The 19,792-nt window shown below is 48.0% G+C and overlaps 1 protein-coding gene across 4 annotated transcripts in view; it reads left to right on the forward strand.

Moving 5' to 3' along the window:
- LOC112244539 (epithelial discoidin domain-containing receptor 1-like) overlaps nucleotides 1–19,792 on the forward strand; it is an 83,642-nt gene that overhangs the window by 59,933 nt on the left and 3,917 nt on the right. The window contains exons 9-19 of one of the 4 annotated variants that reach the window (XM_042310384.1): nucleotides 4,296–4,545; nucleotides 4,754–4,897; nucleotides 5,799–5,852; nucleotides 6,685–6,851; nucleotides 7,077–7,278; nucleotides 13,749–13,853; nucleotides 14,164–14,317; nucleotides 14,482–14,614; nucleotides 14,933–15,060; nucleotides 16,950–17,147; nucleotides 18,438–18,705. In XM_042310384.1, the coding sequence (XP_042166318.1) occupies nucleotides 4,296–4,545; nucleotides 4,754–4,897; nucleotides 5,799–5,852; nucleotides 6,685–6,851; nucleotides 7,077–7,278; nucleotides 13,749–13,853; nucleotides 14,164–14,317; nucleotides 14,482–14,614; nucleotides 14,933–15,060; nucleotides 16,950–17,147; nucleotides 18,438–18,705 (1,803 nt within the window). Of the gene's footprint in view, nucleotides 1–4,295; nucleotides 4,546–4,753; nucleotides 4,898–5,798; nucleotides 5,853–6,684; nucleotides 6,852–7,076; nucleotides 7,279–13,706; nucleotides 13,854–14,163; nucleotides 14,318–14,481; nucleotides 14,615–14,932; nucleotides 15,061–16,949; nucleotides 17,148–18,437; nucleotides 18,706–19,792 lie in introns of all 4 variants that reach the window. The other 3 variants (XM_042310378.1, XM_042310391.1, XM_042310388.1) reach the window with 3 other exon arrangements.

Below are 19,792 nucleotides of genomic sequence, written 5' to 3' on the forward strand. Positions count from 1 at the left end.
GAAGTTACTCTCGGAGGATGTGTTGGTAGCATTCTTTATTCATGGCCGTGTTCTCAGCCACTCCCTTGGCTGAGAGGCAACTCCACACATCAATGGTCTCAGGATGCTTTACTGTTGGCATGACACAGGACTAATGGTAGCTCTCACGTTGTCTTCTCCAGACAAGCTTTTTTCTGGATGCCCCAAACAATCGGAAAAGGGATTCATCAGAGAAAATGACTTTACCCCAGTCCTCAGCAGTCCAATCCCTGTACCTTTTGCAGAATATCAGAATATCTGATCCCTGGAGAGAAGTGGCTTCTTTGCTGCCTTTCTTGACACCAGGCCATCCTCCAAAAGTCTTCGCCTCACTGTGCGTGCAGATGCACTCACACCTGCCTGCTGCCATTCCTGAGCAAGCTCTGTACTGGTGGTGCCCCAATCCTGCAGCTGAATCAACTTTAGGATACGATCCTGGCGCTTGCTGGACTTTCTAGGGTGCCCTGAAGCCTTCTTCACAACAATTGAACCGCTCTCCTTGAAGTTCTTGATGATCTGATAAATGGCTGATTTAGGTGCAATCTTACTGGCAGCAATATCATTGCCTGTGAAGCCCTTTTGTGCAAAGCAATGACAACGGCACATGTTTGTTTGCAGGTAACCATAGATGACAGAGGAAGAACAATGACTCCAAGCACCACCCTCCTTTTGAAGCTTCCAGTCTGTTAATCAAACTCAATCAGCATGACAGAATGATCTCCAGCCTTGTCCTCGTCAACACTCACACCTGTGTTAATGCGAGAATCACTGACATAATGTCAGCTGGTCCTTTGTGGCAGGACTGAAATGCAGTGGAAATGTTTTTTGGGGATTCAGTTCATTTGCATGGCAAAGAGGGACTTTGCAATTAATTGCAATTCATCTGATCACTCTTCATAACATTCTGAAGTATATGCAAATTGCCATCATGCAAACTGAGGCAGCAGACTTTGTGAAAATTTATATTTGTGTCATTCTCAAAACTTTTGGCCACGACTGTAGTTTGAGAAACAGACGCCTCACAAGTCCTCAACTGGCAGCTTCATTAAATAGTACCCACAAAACACCAGTCTCAACGTCAACAGAGAAGAGGCGAGTTCGGGATGCTGGCCTTCTAGGCAGAGTTCCTCTGTCCAGCGTCTGTTCTTTTGCCCATCTTAATCTTTTCTTTTTATTGGCCAGTCTGAGATATGGATTTTTCTTTGCAACTCTTCCCAGAAGGCCAGAATCCCAGAGTTGCCTCTTCACTGTTGACATTAAGACTGGTGTTTTGTGGGTACTATTTAATGAAGCTGCCAGTTGAGGACTTGTGAGACGTCTGTTTCCCAAACTAGATACTCTAATGTACTTGTCCTCTTGCTCAGTTGTTCACCGGGGCCTCCCACAACAATTTCATACTTATTTAATTTATTTCATAAACAAATGCAACACCCAATGCCCTTGTGTGAAAAAGTAATTGCCCCCTTATACTCAATAACCGGTTGTGCCAACTTTAGCTGCAATGACTCCAACCAAACACTTCCTGTAGTTGATGTGTCTCTCACGTCGCTGTGGAGCAATTTTGTCCCACCTTCCATGCAGAACTGCTTTAATTCAGTGACATTTGTGGGTTTTCAATCACAAACTGCTCATTTCGAGTCCCGCCACAACATCTCAATCAGGGTTAGTTCTGTGCTTTGACTAGGACATTCCAGAACTTCAAATGTGTTGCTTTTTAACCATTTTCATGTAGACTTGATTGTGTGTTTTGGATCATTGTCTTGCTGCATGACCCATCTGTACTTCAGCTTCAGCTCACAGACGGATGGCCTGACATTCTCCTTTAGAATTATTTGATACAGAGCAGAATTCATGGTTCCTTCTATTAAGGCAAGTTGTACAGGTCCTGAGGCAGCAAAGCATCCCCCACTAAGCTATAAATAACAAGAACATAATGTATGTTTTCTAGCCAGGCTTGTGCAGGACAGATTACCCAGCAGGCTTTGCTTTGTTGACTTATTAGGCCCGTTCCATATTACAATCAGTATAGTAATATAACATGTTAACCTCAGTGTTCCAGGAGTATGCATGAAGGCATGTGTGTGTGTGTGTGTGTGCGTGCGTTAGGCGTGTGTATTTGTATTACACAGATCCACATGTGGTTTTAGTTAGAGGTTGGCCCTACAGCAAGTATCAGGTTAATGACTAACCTGTCAGTAGAGTCTATATACCAGCCCTTCCTTCCCCATTAGCGGAAACATTTCTCCCTCTAGATCCCTATCACCTTCACCTTTTCTTTCTCCCCAGATGCCCTATCACTCTCCCTCTTCCCCTTCTTTACCTCTCTGTATTCCCCCCCCCCCTCTCTCTTTCTTTCTTCCTGGCTATTCTATTCCCTCTTTCCCCCTAGACCCCCTATCTACCTCACCCTCTATCTACCTCACCCTCTATCTACATCACCCTCTATCTACATCACCCATCTATCTACATCACCCCCTTTCTATCCTTTCTATTCCCTTTCCCCTATCTACCTTACCCTCTATCCTTTCTATGCCCTTTCTTTCCCCCCCCCTATCTCTCACCCCCATCTACCTCACCCCATCTACCTTACCCTCTATCTACCTTACCCTCTATCTACCTTACCCTCTATCTACCTTACCCTCTATCCTTTCTATTCCCTTTCCCCCTAGAACCCCTATCTACCTCACCCTCTATCTACCTCACCCTCTATCTACCTTACCCTCTATCTACCTTACCCCTATCTACCTTACCCTCTATCCTTTCTATTCCCTTTCCCACTAGAACCCCTATCTACCTTACCCTCTATCCTTTCTATTCCCTCTTCACCCCCTATCTACCTCACCCCCCCATCTACCTTACCCTCTATCTACCTTACCTCTATCTACCTTACCTCTCTATCTACCTTACCCTCTATCCTTTCTATTTCCTTTCCCCCTAGAACCCCTATCTACCTCACCCTCTATCTACCTTACCCTCTATCTACCTTACCCTCTATCTACCTTACCCTCTATCTACCTTACCCTCTATCTACCTTACCCTCTATCTACCTTACCCTCTATCCTTTCTATTCCCTTTCCCACTAGAACCCCTATCTACCTTACCCTCTATCCTTTCTATTCCCTCTTTCCCCCTATCTACCTCACCCCCATCTACCTTACCCTCTATCCTTTCTATTCCCTTTCCCCCTAGAACCCCTATCTACCTCACCCTCTATCTACCTTACCCTCTATCCTTATCTACCTTACCCTCTATCCTTTCTATTCCCTCTTTCCCCCTAGAACCCCTATCTACCTCACCTATGTATATTTTGACATGGCCTTTTGACTAATGAGACACACTATTTGTCTCATTATTAGTATTATTTTGTGCTATAATTTGTCATTTACTTTGAAATAAATTATCATAAAAAAATAATTAAGTATATTGTTGTGTCTCAATGGGCTATAAATAGGAGGTAAGTGCAATGGTCAGGTCAGTCTGAGGAAGATGTCAGCTTGACGTTGAAACGTCAGTCACCTGTTTTCACCCTGTTCAATGGATTAGTGAGCTAAAATAAATCAATCTCTGCCTTTTTTTGGTTGTGTGCTCCAACTCCTTTCTGCCTTGAATTAGTCCGTTTGGTTGTGTGCTCCAACTCCTTTCTGCCTTGAATTAGTCCGTTTGGTTGTGTGCTCCAACTCCTTTCTGCCTTGAATTAGTCCATTTGGTTGTGTGCTCCAACTCCTTTCTGCCTTGAATTAGTCCGTTTGGTTGTGTGCTCCAACTCCTTTCTGCCTTGAATTAGTCCATTTGGTTGTGTGCTCCAACTCCTTTCTGCCTTGAATTAGTCCATTTGGTTGTGTGCTCCAACTCCTTTCTGCCTTGAATTAGTCCATTTGGTTGTGTGCTCCAACTCCTTTCTGCCTTGAATTAGTCCGTTTGGTTGTGTGCTCCAACTCCTTTCTGCCTTGAATTAGTCCGTTTGGTTGTGTGCTCCAACTCCTTTCTGCCTTGAATTAGTCCGTTTGGTTGTGTGCTCCAACTCCTTTCTGCCTTGAATTAGTCCGTTTGGTTGTGTGCTCCAATTCCTTTCTGCCTTGAATTAGTCCGTTTGGTTGTGTGCTCCAACTCCTTTCTGCCTTGAATTAGTCCGTTTGGTTGTGTGCTCCAACTCCTTTCTGCCTTGAATTAGTCCGTTTGGAAGTTTTTCTTGGTAAGCCCTTCTCATTGTTAAATGTTCATTATCTTATTAACTCTTTATCCCCTTCCTCCCCTCCCTCTCCCCTCTCCCCATCCAGGTCCACAGTAATAACCACCACACCCAGGGTGTGAGGGTCTTCAGTAAGGTAGAGTGTCAGTTTAAACCTGGCCTCTTACTCCCCTGGTCCTCGCCCCCCCTCTCCCTGGCTGTACCTCTAGAGGACCTGAAGGACCCCTCCTCACGCCCCATCTCGCTGCCCCTGGGGGGTCGCCCCGCCCAGATCTTACGCTGCCAGTTTGCCTTTGCAGACCGATGGATGCTCATCTCTGAGATCTCCTTCTACTCCGGTACGTTCAGTGTATTGCTCTCTTTCACTGCCTTTCATTCTCACTCCTCTTCTCTCCTTTTCTCATTATCTCTGTCATTTTAACGTCATCTCTCCTTTTCTCTGATTCTCAGTGTCTCTCCCCTTCTACTCTGTGGGATTCATGGTTATCTCTGATTGTGTTAGGAAGTTGATCATCCTATTCTTGTTTATCCCCATCTCTCTCTCAGAGCCGTATGGGGAGGGTGTCGACCCCATGGACACGGGCTCTGCTCTTCCTGCTCCTCCGGTCTCCTCCGCTACTCCTCCTCCTCCTGTCTTCCCCTCCTCCGTCAGCCCCGCCCTCAACCACAACTTCACTAGCGTTCCCTCAGGTGAGTCACCTCTCCTTCACCACTGTACCTCTCTCTCATCACCCTGTTCGTCTCATCCCCCTCTCTTCCATTCATCCCCCTTTTGTCCCACGCTCTTCTCATCCCTCACCCTTTCCCCTTTTCACACCTTTCCCATTTTCACCCCTCCTCCATTCCTAATCCTCTCTCCTTTCCCCTCTCACCTCCTCTCCTCTCTCCTCCTCCCTCTTGCCCCTTGACCCACCAGTTGTGATGAGTGTGGGCATGCAGTGTTCTAAGTCGTGTGTTTAAAGCATTTCCAGAAACATGCAATGACAAAAAAGACAGGGTATAAGAAGTAATCACACCAGTGCTGGATATCAATGTAGAAAGGAGCCATGTGTGAGCCGCCTCCTCCTCTATCAATCATGCTTCCCCTGGCCTCAGTCCAACTTCACACAACAGCCGTCTACACTGCAGCTTTGTCTGGCAACATGGTCGTCTACACTGCAGCTTTGTCTGGCAACATGGTCGTCTACACTGCAGCTTTGTCTGGCAACATGGTCGTCTACACTGCAGCTTTGTCTGGCAACATGGTCGTCTACACTGCAGCTTTGTCTGGCAACATGGTCGTCTACACTGCAGCGCTTTGTCTGGCAACATGGTCGTCTACACTGCAGCGTTGTCTGGCAACATGGTCGTCTACACTGCAGCGTTGTCTGGCAACATGGTTGTCTACACTGCAGCTTTGTCTGGCAACATGGTCGTCTACACTGCAGCTTTGTCTGGCAACATGGTCATCTACAGAATAATACATCTTTATTTTCCACGTGGAGTTGGACATCTCATATGCTACATATCATCACGCTCTCATGCTTTTCAGTACCTTGAGAGAAACTCTTCTCCTCTGTATGATCACTCCTTCCATCCCTCGTTCCTCTAGAACCCCCCACCACCAACCCCATGATGGACAGCACGGGTAACAGCACACTGTCAGGTGAGAGAGAGAGAGAGGGAGGGGGGTGGAAAGAGGGAAAGGACATTTCCCCTGATAACTGGTCTGTTTAACACAGCTTAGAGCTGTCCTGAGACCATGAGGGGTTCAGAAGGAAAGAAAATAGGGAGGGAGGAAGGGCAGGAGGGAAGGATTATGGGAGGTGGAGTTAATGTTTTGACTCTGGGCCAAAGAGTGTAACACACTAACACAGCATGTTGCTTTGTGGTACCTCATCATATTCACATACAACAACACCACTGCTTCCTTCCTGTGATCTCCCTAACTGCATGTTGACGGAACCAACGGAACCACTGTGGAACTAAGGAACATCAGACAATTACAGGCCTTTTTTATTTATTTAAGAGGGCGGCAGTGTGTAGTGCTATGTCTGTCTTAACGGCTGGTGAGAGAGAGAGACTTTACACTGTTTTGCATGTTTGAGCTGAACTCATAAACTGTGTGCATTCTATTTCCTATATAATCAGAGCTGCTGCTCTCATGCAAGGTCATCTGGAACAGAAAACACAGCTAAAACATTCTGTCCCCAAGACCAGCCCTGAGGCTTTCACAGACCTCCCCGGCATGAGCACACATACTGTACACACACAAAACAGGAACACACACACCAGACAGTCAGTGAGCTTGATGAAAGTATTTGGGTGTGGCAGACAGATGCAGTTCCCTCTCTGACTATACAGACTGTGCTAATACACAGACTGTAAAGCACATTAACACTTACACATTTACTGACGAAATACTCACTCTCTCACGTACCACATATACTGTCGCAAACACACACACATACACTTCATTACGTTTATGTTCTTCTCAGGGGCCGACTTCGATGCCATGACCCCGAGGGCGGGCCTTCCTGTCGCCAAGGACGACAGCAGTAACACAGCCATCCTGATTGGCTGCCTGGTGGGCATCATCCTGCTGCTATTAGCTGTGATCGCTGTCATTCTGTGGAGGCAATACTGGAAGAAGATACTGGGCAAGGTGAAGGAGGAAGGCTTTCAGCATGACTTTCAAAATGGCTACCACTATCTGCCTCACGTATCTTCACATTCTTACTTAATGTGCGTGTTGGCCTTTCAGGCTCAAATTAGTTTGTCCAGTAGTGTGTGTGTGTGTGTGTGTGTGTGTGTGTGTGTGTGTGTGTGTGTATGCATGCGCTGGCTTGCGTTGTGTGTGTTTTGCTAACCCTCTCCTTGTCCTCTCCAGGCCCAGGGCAGTCTGTCCAGTGACGAGTTGCGTGTCCATCTATCCGTCCCCTCGGACAACGTGGTGATCAACAACACACACAGCTACTCCAGCCGCTACCAGCGTATACACACATTCCCTGACGACAGGGACAGGGAGCGCTGTGACGGAGAGGGAGAGTACCAGGAGCCCAGCGCACTGCTCCGACCACGAGACAGCAACGGTAAGACATGGTCGCAGTTAGACCGCAAACACACAGAGAGTGTCAGTTTGACTGAGAGATCGAGATACATAGTTAGGGAGGCAGACAGACAGACAGACAGACAGACAGACAGACAGACAGACAGACAGACAGACAGACAGACAGACAGACAGACAGACAGACAGACAGACAGACAGACAGACAGACAGACAGACAGTACAGTAAACACACAAAGGAGAAGGAGATGTGGTACAGTACAGTAAACACACAAAGGAGAAGGAGATGTGGTACAGTACAGTAAACACACAAAGGAGAAGGAGATGTGGTACAGAACAGTAAACACACAAAGGAGAAGGAGATGTGGTACAGTACAGTAAACACACAAAGGAGAAGGAGATGTGGTACAGAACAGTAAACACACAAAGGAGATGTGGTACAGAACAGTAAACACACAAAGGAGAAGGAGATGTGGTACAGAACAGTAAACACACAAAGGAGAATGAGATGTGGTACAGAACAGTAAACACACAAAGGAGATGTGGTACAGAACAGTAAACACACAAAGGAGATGTGGTACAGTACAGTAAACACACAAAGGAGAAGGAGATGTGGTACAGAACAGTAAACACACAAAGGAGATGTGGTACAGAACAGTAAACACACAAAGGAGAAGGAGATGTGGTACAGAACAGTAAACACACAAAGGAGAAGGAGATGTGGTACAGAACAGTAAACACACAAAGGAGAAGGAGATGTGGTACAGAACAGTAAACACACAAAGGAGAAGGAGATGTGGTACAGTACAGTAAACACACAAAGGAGATGTGGTACAGTACAGTAAACACACAAAGGAGAAGGAGATGTGGTACAGAACAGTAAACACACAAAGGAGAAGGAGATGTGGTACAGAACAGTAAACACACAAAGGAGAAGGAGATGTGGTACAGTACAGTAAACACACAAAGGAGAAGGAGATGTGGTACAGAACAGTAAACACACAAAGGAGAAGGAGATGTGGTACAGTACAGTAAACACACAAAGGAGAAGGAGATGTGGTACAGAACAGTAAACACACAAAGGAGAAGGAGATGTGGTACAGAACAGTAAACACACAAAGGAGATGTGGTACAGTACAGTAAACACACAAAGGAGAAGTGGTACAGTACAGTAAACACACACAGGAGAAGGAGATGTGGTACAGTAAACACACAAATGAGATGTGGTACAGTACAGTAAACACACAAAGGAGAAGGAGATGTGGTACAGTACAGTAAACACACAAAGGAGATGTGGTACAGTACAGTAAACACACAAAGGAGAAGGAGATGTGGTACAGAACACACAAAGGAGAAGGAGATGTGGTACAGAACAGTAAACACACAAAGGAGAAGGAGATGTGGTACAGTACAGTAAACACACAAAGGAGAAGGAGATGTGGTACAGAACAGTAAACACACAAAGGAGAAGGAGATGTGGTACAGAACAGTAAACACACAAAGGAGAAGGAGATGTGGTACAGAACAGTAAACACACAAAGGAGAAGGAGATGTGGTACAGTACAGTAAACACAAAGGAGAAGGAGATGTGGCACAGTACAGTAAACACACAAAGGAGAAGGAGATGTGGTACAGTACAGTAAACACACAAAGGAGATGTGGTACAGTACAGTAAACACACAAAGGAGATGTGGTACAGAACAGTAAACACACAAAGGAGAAGGAGATGTGGTACAGTACAGTAAACACAAAGGAGATGTGGTACAGTACAGGAGAAGGAGATGTGGTACAGAACAGTAAACACACAAAGGAGAAGGAGATGTGGTACAGAACAGTAAACACACAAAGGAGAAGGAGATGTGGTACAGAACAGTAAACACACAAAGGAGACGGAGATGTGGTACAGAACAGTAAACACACAAAGGAGAAGGAGATGTGGTACAGAACAGTAAACACACAAAGGAGATGTGGTACAGTACAGTAAACACACAAAGGAGAAGGAGATGTGGTACAGTACAGTAAACACACACAGGAGACGGAGATGTGGTACAGAACAGTAAACACACAAAGGAGAAGGAGATGTGGTACAGAACAGTAAACACACAAAGGAGATGTGGTACAGAACAGTAAACACACAAATGAGATGTGGTACAGTACAGTAAACACACAAAGGAGAAGGAGATGTGGTACAGTAAACACACAAAGGAGAAGGAGATGTGGTACAGTACAGTAAACACACAAAGGAGAAGGAGATGTGGTACAGTACAGTAAACACACAAATGAGATGTGGTACAGAACAGTAAACACACAAAGGAGAAGGAGATGTGGTACAGTAAACACACAAAGGAGAAGGAGATGTGGTACAGTACAGTAAACACACAAAGGAGAAGGAGATGTGGTACAGTACAGTAAACACACAAAGGAGATGTGGTACAGAACCGTAAACACACAAAGGAGAAGGAGATGTGGTACAGTACAGTAAACACACAAAGGAGAAGAAGATGTGGTACAGAACAGTAAACACAAAGGAGAATGAGATGTGATACAGTACAGTAAACACACACAGGAGAAGGAGATGTGGTACAGTACAGTAAACACACAAAGGAGATGTGGTACAGAACAGTAAACACACAAAGGAGAAGGAGATGTGGTACAGTACAGTAAACACACAAAGGAGAATGAGATGTGGTACAGAACAGTAAACACACAAAGGAGAATGAGATGTGATATAGAACAGTAAACACACAAAGGAGAAGGAGATGTGGTACAGTACAGTAAACACACAAAGGAGAAGGAGATGTGGTACAGAACAGTAAACACACAAAGGAGAATGAGATGTGGTACAGAACAGTAAACACACAAAGGAGAAGGAGATGTGGTACAGTACAGTAAACACACAAAGGAGAATGAGATGTGGTACAGAACAGTAAACACACAAAGGAGAATGAGATGTGGTACAGAACAGTAAACACACAAAGGAGAAGGAGATGTGGTACAGTACAGTAAACACACAAAGGAGAATGAGATGTGGTACAGAACAGTAAACACACAAAGGAGAAGGAGATGTGGTACAGTACAGTAAACACACAAAGGAGAAGGAGATGTGGTACAGTACAGTAAACACACAAAGGAGATGTGGTGCAGAACAGTAAACACACAAAGGAGAAGGAGATGTGGTACAGTACAGTAAACACACAAAGGAGATGTGGTACAGTACAGTAAACACACAAAGGAGAAGAAGATGTGGTACAGAACAGTAAACACACAAATGAGATGTGGTACAGTACAGTAAACACACACAGGAGAAGGAGATGTGGTACAGAACAGTAAACACACAAAGGAGAAGGAGATGTGGTACAGTACAGTAAACACACAAATGAGATGTGGTACAGTACAGTAAACACACAAAGGAGATGGAGATGTGGTACAGTACAGTAAACACACAAAGGAGAAGGAGATGTGGTACAGTACAGTAAACACACAAAGGAGAAGAAGATGTGGTACAGTACAGTAAACACACAAATGAGATGTGGTACAGAACAGTAAACACACAAAGGAGATGGAGATGTGGTACAGTACAGTAAACACACAAAGGAGATGTGGTACAGTACAGTAAACACACAAAGCAGAAGAAGATGTGGTACAGTACAGTAAACACACAAATGAGATGGAGATGTGGTACAGTACAGTAAACACACAAAGGAGAAGGAGATGTGGTACAGTACAGTAAACACACAAAGGAGAAGGAGATGTGGTACAGTACAGTAAACACACAAAGCAGAAGAAGATGTGGTACAGTACAGTAAACACACAAATGAGATGTGGTACAGAACAGTAAACACACAAAGGAGATGGAGATGTGGTACAGTACAGTAAACACACAAAGGAGAAGGAGATGTGGTACAGTACAGTAAACACACAAAGGAGATGTGGTACAGAACAGTAAACACACAAAGGAGATGGAGATGTGGTACAGTACAGTAAACACACAAAGGAGAAGGAGATGTGGTACAGTACAGTAAACACACAAATGAGATGTGGTACAGAACAGTAAACACACAAAGGAGATGGAGATGTGGTACAGTACAGTAAACACACAAAGGAGAAGGAGATGTGGTACAGTACAGTAAACACACAAAGGAGATGGAGATGTGGTACAGTACAGTAAACACACAAAGGAGATGGAGATGTGGTACAGTACAGTAAACACACAAAGGAGATGTGGTACAGTACAGTAAACACACAAAGGAGATGGAGATGTGGTACAGTACAGTAAACACACAAAGGAGATGTGGTACAGTACAGTAAACACACAAAGGAGAAGGAGATGTGGTACAGTACAGTAAACACACACAGGAGAAGGAGATGTGGTACAGTAAACACACAAATGAGATGTGGTACAGTACAGTAAACACACAAAGGAGAAGGAGATGTGGTACAGTACAGTAAACACACAAAGGAGAAGGAGATGTGGTACAGTACAGTAAACACACAAAGGAGAAGGAGATGTGGTACAGAACAGTAAACACACAAAGGAGATGTGGTACAGAACAGTAAACACACAAAGGAGATGTGGTACAGAACAGTAAACACACAAAGGAGATGTGGTACAGAACAGTAAACACACAAAGGAAGGAGATGTGGTACAGTACAGTAAACACACAAAGGAGATGTGGTACAGAACAGTAAACACACAAAGGAGAAGGAGATGTGGTACAGTACAGTAAACACACAAATGAGATGTGGTACAGTACAGTAAACACACAAAGGAGATGTGGTACAGTACAGTAAACACACAAAGGAGATGTGGTACAGTACAGTAAACACACAAAGGAGAAGGAGATGTGGTACAGTACAGTAAACACACAAAGGAGATGTGGTACAGAACAGTAAACACACAAAGGAGAAGGAGATGTGGTACAGTACAGTAAACACACAAATGAGATGTGGTACAGTACAGTAAACACACAAAGGAGATGTGGTACAGTACAGTAAACACACAAAGGAGATGTGGTACAGTACAGTAAACACACAAATGAGATGTGGTACAGTACAGTAAACACACAAAGGAGATGTGGTACAGTACAGTAAACACACAAAGCAGAAGAAGATGTGGTACAGAACAGTAAACACACAAAGGAGATGTGGTACAGAACAGTAAACACACAAAGGAGAATGAGATGTGGTACAGAACAGTAAACACACAAAGGAGAAGGAGATGTGGTACAGAACAGTAAACACACAAAGGAGAAGGAGATGTGGTACAGTACAGTAAACACACAAAGGAGATGTGGTACAGTACAGTAAACACACAAAGGAGAAGGAGATGTGGTACAGTACAGTAAACACACAAATGAGAAGGAGATGTGGTACAGAACAGTAAACACACAACAGGATACAACAGATCAAACACTAAAACTAAACATGACACCATTAGATCCTGATGATAGACACAGATCAGCAAATAGGGGACACACACATACACACCCACCCACCCATACACACATATACACACACCCACCCAGCCATATACACACACCCACACATACACACCCACCAACACATATACACACACACACACCCACCCAGCCATATACACACACCCACACACACATACACCTACACAGGGCATAAGAGACCTATTGTTGACTGATGGGAAGGAAAGAGGAAGAGAGAGAGAGAGCATTCCTAGTTGCTCCGCGCTGCAGGTGGCCACTATGCTGTCTTTACTATCCACTGTGTCAGATTTGAACGGTGTCACATTATACAGAAGAATAACTATCACAGGAACATGATTATGCTGAATAACAGAAATATTATCCTCCCACATGTACATTATACCCCTGTGGGTGTTACATTTGTTCATTGTCTGAGTTGTGTTAACCTTGCCTGGTCTTTGCTCTGCAGACCTGTTCTGTTCTCCCCAACTTAATGCATCCCTCCCCTTGTATTGTCACTGGTATGCTGTGTTTCGCTAACTTGTGTTATGTTTTTGTTGTGTTGTGTTTTTGTTGTGCTGTGTTATGTTATGTTGTGTGGTGCTGTGTTATGTTATGTTATGTTGTGTGGTGCTGTGCTGTGTTATGTTATGCTGTGCTGTGTTATGTTGTGTGGTGCTGTGCTGTGTTATGTTGTGTGGTGCTGTGCTGTGTTATGTTATGTGGTGCTGTGCTGTGTTATGTTATGTGGTGCTGTGCTGTGTTATGTTATGTGGTGCTGTGCTGTGTTATGTTATGTGGTGCTGTGCTGTGTTATGTTATGTGGTGCTGTGCTGTGTTATGTTGTGTGGTGCTGTGCTGTGTTATGTTATGTTGTGTGGTGCTGTGCTGTGTTATGTTGTGTTTGCCTTGTGTGTTTTGCCTTGATGTGTATATCGCATGTTGTTTGCCTTATTTTGTGTTTTGCGTGTGTGTGTCCATGTGTGTGTATGTGCTCCCATGTCCACCCCCCCAGCCTTGCTGTTAAACAACCCAGCCTATGACCTCCTCCTGTCAGATCAGAGGCAGCATGGCTCAGGCTCCTCGTGGCCCCTAACCGTCCCTTTGGCCAGGGCCAGCTCCTCCCACCCTCAGGAGAAGAGCCTCAATAATGGGGCCCAGGGTAAGAGCCTCTGACTGGGGGGGAAGTACCAGGATTCACCCCCTCCCTGGAGCTCCATAGAGCTGGAATCATACTGTCTAGAATAACAGAGTGACATCAGGGCTCTGAGCATGTGTTTGATTATGAACCGTGTGTCTGTCACTCACTCACTGCAATTCACTCACTCACTGCATCAATTCACTCCATTTTGTGAAGTGCTTTTAACATAATAAAGTGATTTGTCTCAAAGTTGTCATGACAACGGCCTGAGCCTCTCTCCACTCCTCCATCCCTCCTTTCACAACCTCTTCCCTCCTCTCTCTCCCTCCAGCCTGTGGTATGGACTTGGAGAAGTGCTTGCCCCCCACCCAGGAGGAGCCTCCCCCATACCCCGATGCCCCTCCCTACCCGGCCCTGTCTCCCCCCTTCCCCGCCAGCGTGCCCCACTATGCAGAGGCAGACATCGTTAGCCTGCAGGGCGTCAGGTAGGAGGGTTAAATCACCATTAAAAACCCACCGTTTTAACTTGGACTTGAATCAGTGATCTTTCTTTGTTTTTATGTTCTTTTATTCATATTGTATTGCCTTTTTTGTGTTTCTACCCTAAAGTGTCAATTTCAATACACTTAGCTGTGATTTGTCTTGTCAGTGGTAACAACACGTATGCAGTGCCAGCCCTGACCTCCCCCAGCCCCACTGCAGCAGACTGCACCCCCCTGCCTGAACTGCCCCGACACTGTCTGGTCTTCAAGGAGAAACTGGGAGAAGGACAGTTTGGAGAGGTGTGTATGCCTGTGTGTGTGCTTGTTTGTATGTGTAGACGTGTTTAACTATACTGTGTGTGTGCATGTGTGTGTGGAGACGTGTTTAACTATACTGTGTGTGTGCATGTGTGTGTGTGTGCATGTGTAAGTGTGTGTTAGCTTGACAACTCTCACTAAATTCTTCCGCTGCTCTGTCGTTCTCTACATTCTTTAGTCAGACTGGCATCGTTGAAGTAATTTGTGGTGCAGAGGGGTGGTTTTCTGATCATGTGAGAGATTTTTTGTTGTGGTTGTTGGTTGTCTGAAGGTAACTTTTCCTATTGGTTCCTTCCTCAGGTGCACCTGTGTGAGATAGAGAGCCCTCAGGACCTGCCTAACCTGGAGTTCCCTTTCAACGTGAGGAAAGGACGCCCTCTGCTGGTGGCTGTTAAGATACTGCGCCCTGACGCCTCCAAGAATGCCAGGTCCGTCTCAGGATAGTTCATCTAAATCATTTAGCGAACAATTACCATTTCTAAATCTATTAAGAACATCTCATTTTGGTCCTAAAGTTTTGTTTTTCTTTCTCAGTTTCTACCTCTCTCTCATTGTCTCTCCATCTCTTCTCTACTTTTTTTAGCTTTTTCTCGTTTCAATTGTTGATCTCTCGCTCTCTCCACCCCTCTCTCTCTCTCTCGCTCTCTACCCCCCTCCCGTCGCTCTTCTCTCTCCACCCCGCTCTCTCTCTCCACCCCCTCCCCTCACTCTTCTCTCTCCACCCCGCTCTCTCTCTCCACCCCCCCCTCACTCTTCTCTCTCCACCCCGCTCTCTCTCCACCCCCTCCCCTCACTCTTCACTCTCCACCCCGCTCTCTCTCCACCCCCTCCCCTCACTCTTCTCTCTCCACCCCGCTCTCTCCCTCTCCACCCCCACCTCTCTCTCTCTTTCTCTCTCTCTCTCCCTACCCCTCTTTACTCACTCTCTCTCCACCCCTCGCTCCTCTCTCTCTCCACCCCCCACCCCGCTCTCGCTTACACCCCCACCCCGCTCTCGCTCTCTCTCCACCACGCGCTCCTCTCTCTCTCCACCCCGCTCTCTCTCTCTCCAACCGCCCACGCTCCTCTCTCTCCACCCCCCACCCCCTCTCTCTCTCCAACCCCTCACGCTCCTCTCTCCACCCCACCACCCCCTCGCTCTCTCTTTCTCTCTCCACCCCCACTCTCTCTCCACTCCCCCACCCCACTCTCTCCACCCCCCACCCCTCTCTACTCTCTCTCCACCCCTCGCTCTCCCTCTCCACCCCCACCTCTCTCTCTTTCTCTCTCCCCACCCCTCTTTACTCACTCTCTCTCCACCCCTCGCTCCTCTCTCTCTCTCCACCCCCCACCCCGCTCCGCTCTCCACCCCCCCCACCCTGCCTCGCTCTCTCCACCACGCGCCCCCTCTCTCTCTCCACCCTGCTCTCTCTCTCTCCAACTGCCCACGCCCTCTCTCTCCACCCCCACCCCCTCTCTCTCTCCAACCCCCCTCTCTCTCTCTCCAACCCCCTCTCTCTCTCTCTCTACCCCCCACCCCTCGCTCCTCTCTTTCTACCCCCACTCCCTCTCTCTCTATCCCCCCCCCTCGCTCCTCTCTCTCTCTATCCCCCACCCCTCGCTCCTCTCTCTCTCCACCCTGCTCTCCCCCCACTGCCCCTCTCTCTCTCTCTACCCCCCACCCCCTCTCTCTCTGCCCCCCCCACCCCTCGCTCTCTCTACCCCCCCCACCCCTCGCTCCTCTCGCCACCCCCTCGCTCCTCTCTCCACCCACCCCTCGCTCCTCTCTCTCTACCCCCCACCCCTCGCTGCTCTCTCTCTCTCTCCCACCCCCCCCCCCCCCCTCTCTCTCTCTGCCCCCCACCCCTCGCTCTCTCTACCCCCCACCCCTCGCTCCTCTCGCCACCCCTCGCTCCTCTCTCCACCCACCCCTCGCTCCTCTCTCTCTACCCCCCCCCCCCTCGCTGCTCTCTCTCTCTCTCTACCCCCCACCCCTCGCTCCTCTCTTTCTACCCCCACTCCTCCTCTCTCTCTATCCCCCACCCCTCGCTCCTCTCTCTCTCTCTATCTACCCCCCCCACCCCTCACTCCTCTCTCTCTCTACCCCCCCACCCATCTCTCTCTCTACCCCCCACCCCTCCCTCTCTCTGCCCCCCACCCCTCGCTCTCTCTACCCCCCCACCCCTCGCTCGCTCTCTCTCCCCACCCCTCCACCCCTCGCTCCTCTCTCTCCATCCTAGGAATGACTTCCTAAAGGAGGGAACCCCTCGACCCCAACATCCGTCTCGCTCTCTCTCTCTCTCTCTCTCCACCCCTCGCTCCTCTCTCTCCATCCTAGGAATGACTTCCTAAAGGAGGGGAAGATTCTATCTCGTTTGAAGGACCCCAACATCATCAGTCTGTTGGGAGTGTGTGTGAGCAGTGACCCTCTCTGTATGGTCACAGAGTACATGGAGAGTGGGGACCTCAACCAGTACCTCTCACACAGAGTCCTGCTGGACAAGACCGGACCCACACACAACACCCCCACCATCAGGTAATACGCACACATAGTACACACACACAACCAGTACCTCTCACACAGAGTCCTGCTGGACAAGACTGGACCCACACACAACACCCCCACCATCAGGTAATATGCACACATAGTACACACACACAACCAGTACCTCTCACACAGAGTCCTGCTGGACAAGACTGGACCCACACACAACACCCCCACCATCAGGTAATACGCACACATAGTACACACACACTGTAATGGTTTTCACTTGAGGTTATTATTAATAGGGGTGCCAGGTAGGTTGTGCCTACCAGAGAAAACATTGGTTTCTCCTTTTGGTTTGTGAGGGAATGAGTCCCATCTGGTCCGTCAAGTCTACACCAATACAAAGGACTTATGTAAAAGTCAATACACCTTTCATAAACCCTTAAAACATTGAAAAGAACTTTAAAAACAACTGTATTCTTTTGCGTGGGTTGTATTACCAACATAAATGATCACACACACATAACAATATAATAAATAATGAGCTCTGGCTCCTCCAGAAATGTCCTGTACCTCGGGCCTAAAAAGAGTCCAGCCTGGTAAAGTGACCTTAGTCACGCAATGTTTGTCCGTTCATACAAGTGTAGTGTACACCCAGTATCAAATCATACAATCAAAACAACAATTATTTTACCACACAACTATAAAGCGTATCAAATACTAATACGTCCTCACTTACAACTAACTACAAATCATCACGGTATTCATCACCCCAAAACAAATGAAATACCGTATACAAAAAGGTTGTAGTCAGTCGGTCAGTCAGACAATCCAATCCGCCAGCAGATCTCCGTCTGAGAAAGGCCCTGAAGAACAACAGAGACGTGTAGTCCACCGACGCAAAGAGTGGATCCGATCCTGGGTAAACTAGCTATTAGGCTACAAAACACTTTTAAAGGCAACAAAACAAACGGAATAGAGCAGCTTGGGAACTGAGGGTTGAACACATCCTCATTCACGTCTCCATCACAAACCCACTTTTGTGCAGCTGATGCTGGCTATTTAATGGGGAATTAAAGGGGAAGCGCCCTATTGGAAGAAGAAGCACTGAGACGGTTCAGAAAAATTCAGGGCCGTAATAACACACACGCACACAAAGTACACACACACACACACACACACACACACACACACACACACACACAGAGTACACACACACAGTGACACTCACGTTTTCATGAAGACAGATGCATATACACACACACCTGCATCTGAAATATTGTATTTCTGCCACTTATCTCTTCTCTTCTTCTTCCACCACACATCCCTCCCTCTCAGTTACCCTGCTCTGATCGCCATGGCCAGTCAGATAGCTTCAGGGATGAAGTTTCTGTCGTCTCTGAACTTTGTGCACCGTGACCTGGCCACAAGAAACTGCCTGGTGGGGGGTGAGAAGGGCGAGAGCGGGGGCGACCGGGGCGGGGAGCGACCCATCAAGATCGCCGACTTTGGGATGAGCAGAAACCTGTACGCTGGAGACTACTACCGCATCCAGGGGCGGGCCGTGCTGCCTATACGATGGATGGCCTGGGAGTGTATACTGATGGTGAGAGGACACACAGGGAGAGAGAGGGGCGAGGAAGGAGAGAGGGGCGAGGAAGGAGAGAGAGAGGGGTGAGGAAGGAGAGAGAGGGGCGGGCCGTGCTGCCTATACGATGGATGGCCTGGGAGTGTACTGATGGTGAGAGGACACACAGGGAGAGAGAGGGGCAGGGAAGGAGAGAGGGGCGGGGAAGGAGAGAGAGGGGTGAGGAAGGAGAGAGAGGGGCGGGGAAGGAGAGAGAGGGGCGGGGAAGGAGAGAGAGGGGCGAGGAAGGAGAGAGAGGGGCGAGGAAGGAGAGAGAGGGGCGGGCCGTGCTGCCTATACGATGGATGGCCTGGGAGTGTACTGATGGTGAGAGGACACACAGGGAGAGAGAGGGGCAGGGAAGGAGAGAGAGGGGCGGGGAAGGAGAGAGAGGGGTGAGGAAGGAGAGAGAGGGGCGGGGAAGGAGAGAGAGGGGCGAGGAAGGAGAGAGAGGGGCGAGGAAGGAGAGAGAGGGGCGGGGAAGGAGAGAGAGGGGCGGGGAAGGAGAGAGAGGGGCGAGGAAGGAGAGAGAGGGGCGAGGAAGGAGAGAGAGGGGCGGGCCGTGCTGCCTATACGATGGATGGCCTGGGAGTGTACTGATGGTGAGAGGACACACAGGGAGAGAGAGGGGCAGGGAAGGAGAGAGAGGGGGGGGGAAGGAGAGAGAGGGGTGAGGAAGGAGAGAGAGGGGCGGGGAAGGAGAGAGAGGGGCGAGGAAGGAGAGAGAGGGGCGAGGAAGGAGAGAGAGGGGCGGGGAAGGAGAGAGAGGGGCGAGGAAGGAGAGAAAGGGGCGAGGAAGGAGAGAGAGGGGCGAGGAAGGAGAGAGAGGGGTGAGGAAGGAGAGAGAGGGGTGAGGAAGGAGAGAGAGGGGCGGGGAAGGAGAGAAAGGGGCGAGGAAGGAGAGAGAGGGGCGGGGAAGGAGAGAGAGGGGCGGGGAAGGAGAGAGAGGGGCGAGGAAGGAGAGAGAGGGGCGAGGAAGGAGAGAGAGGGGCGGGCCGTGCTGCCTATACGATGGATGGCCTGGGAGTGTACTGATGGTGAGAGGACACACAGGGAGAGAGAGGGG

This window comes from Oncorhynchus tshawytscha, linkage group LG03, assembly GCF_018296145.1.
Source record: "Oncorhynchus tshawytscha isolate Ot180627B linkage group LG03, Otsh_v2.0, whole genome shotgun sequence".
NCBI classification, from domain to species: Eukaryota; Metazoa; Chordata; class Actinopteri; order Salmoniformes; family Salmonidae; genus Oncorhynchus; species Oncorhynchus tshawytscha.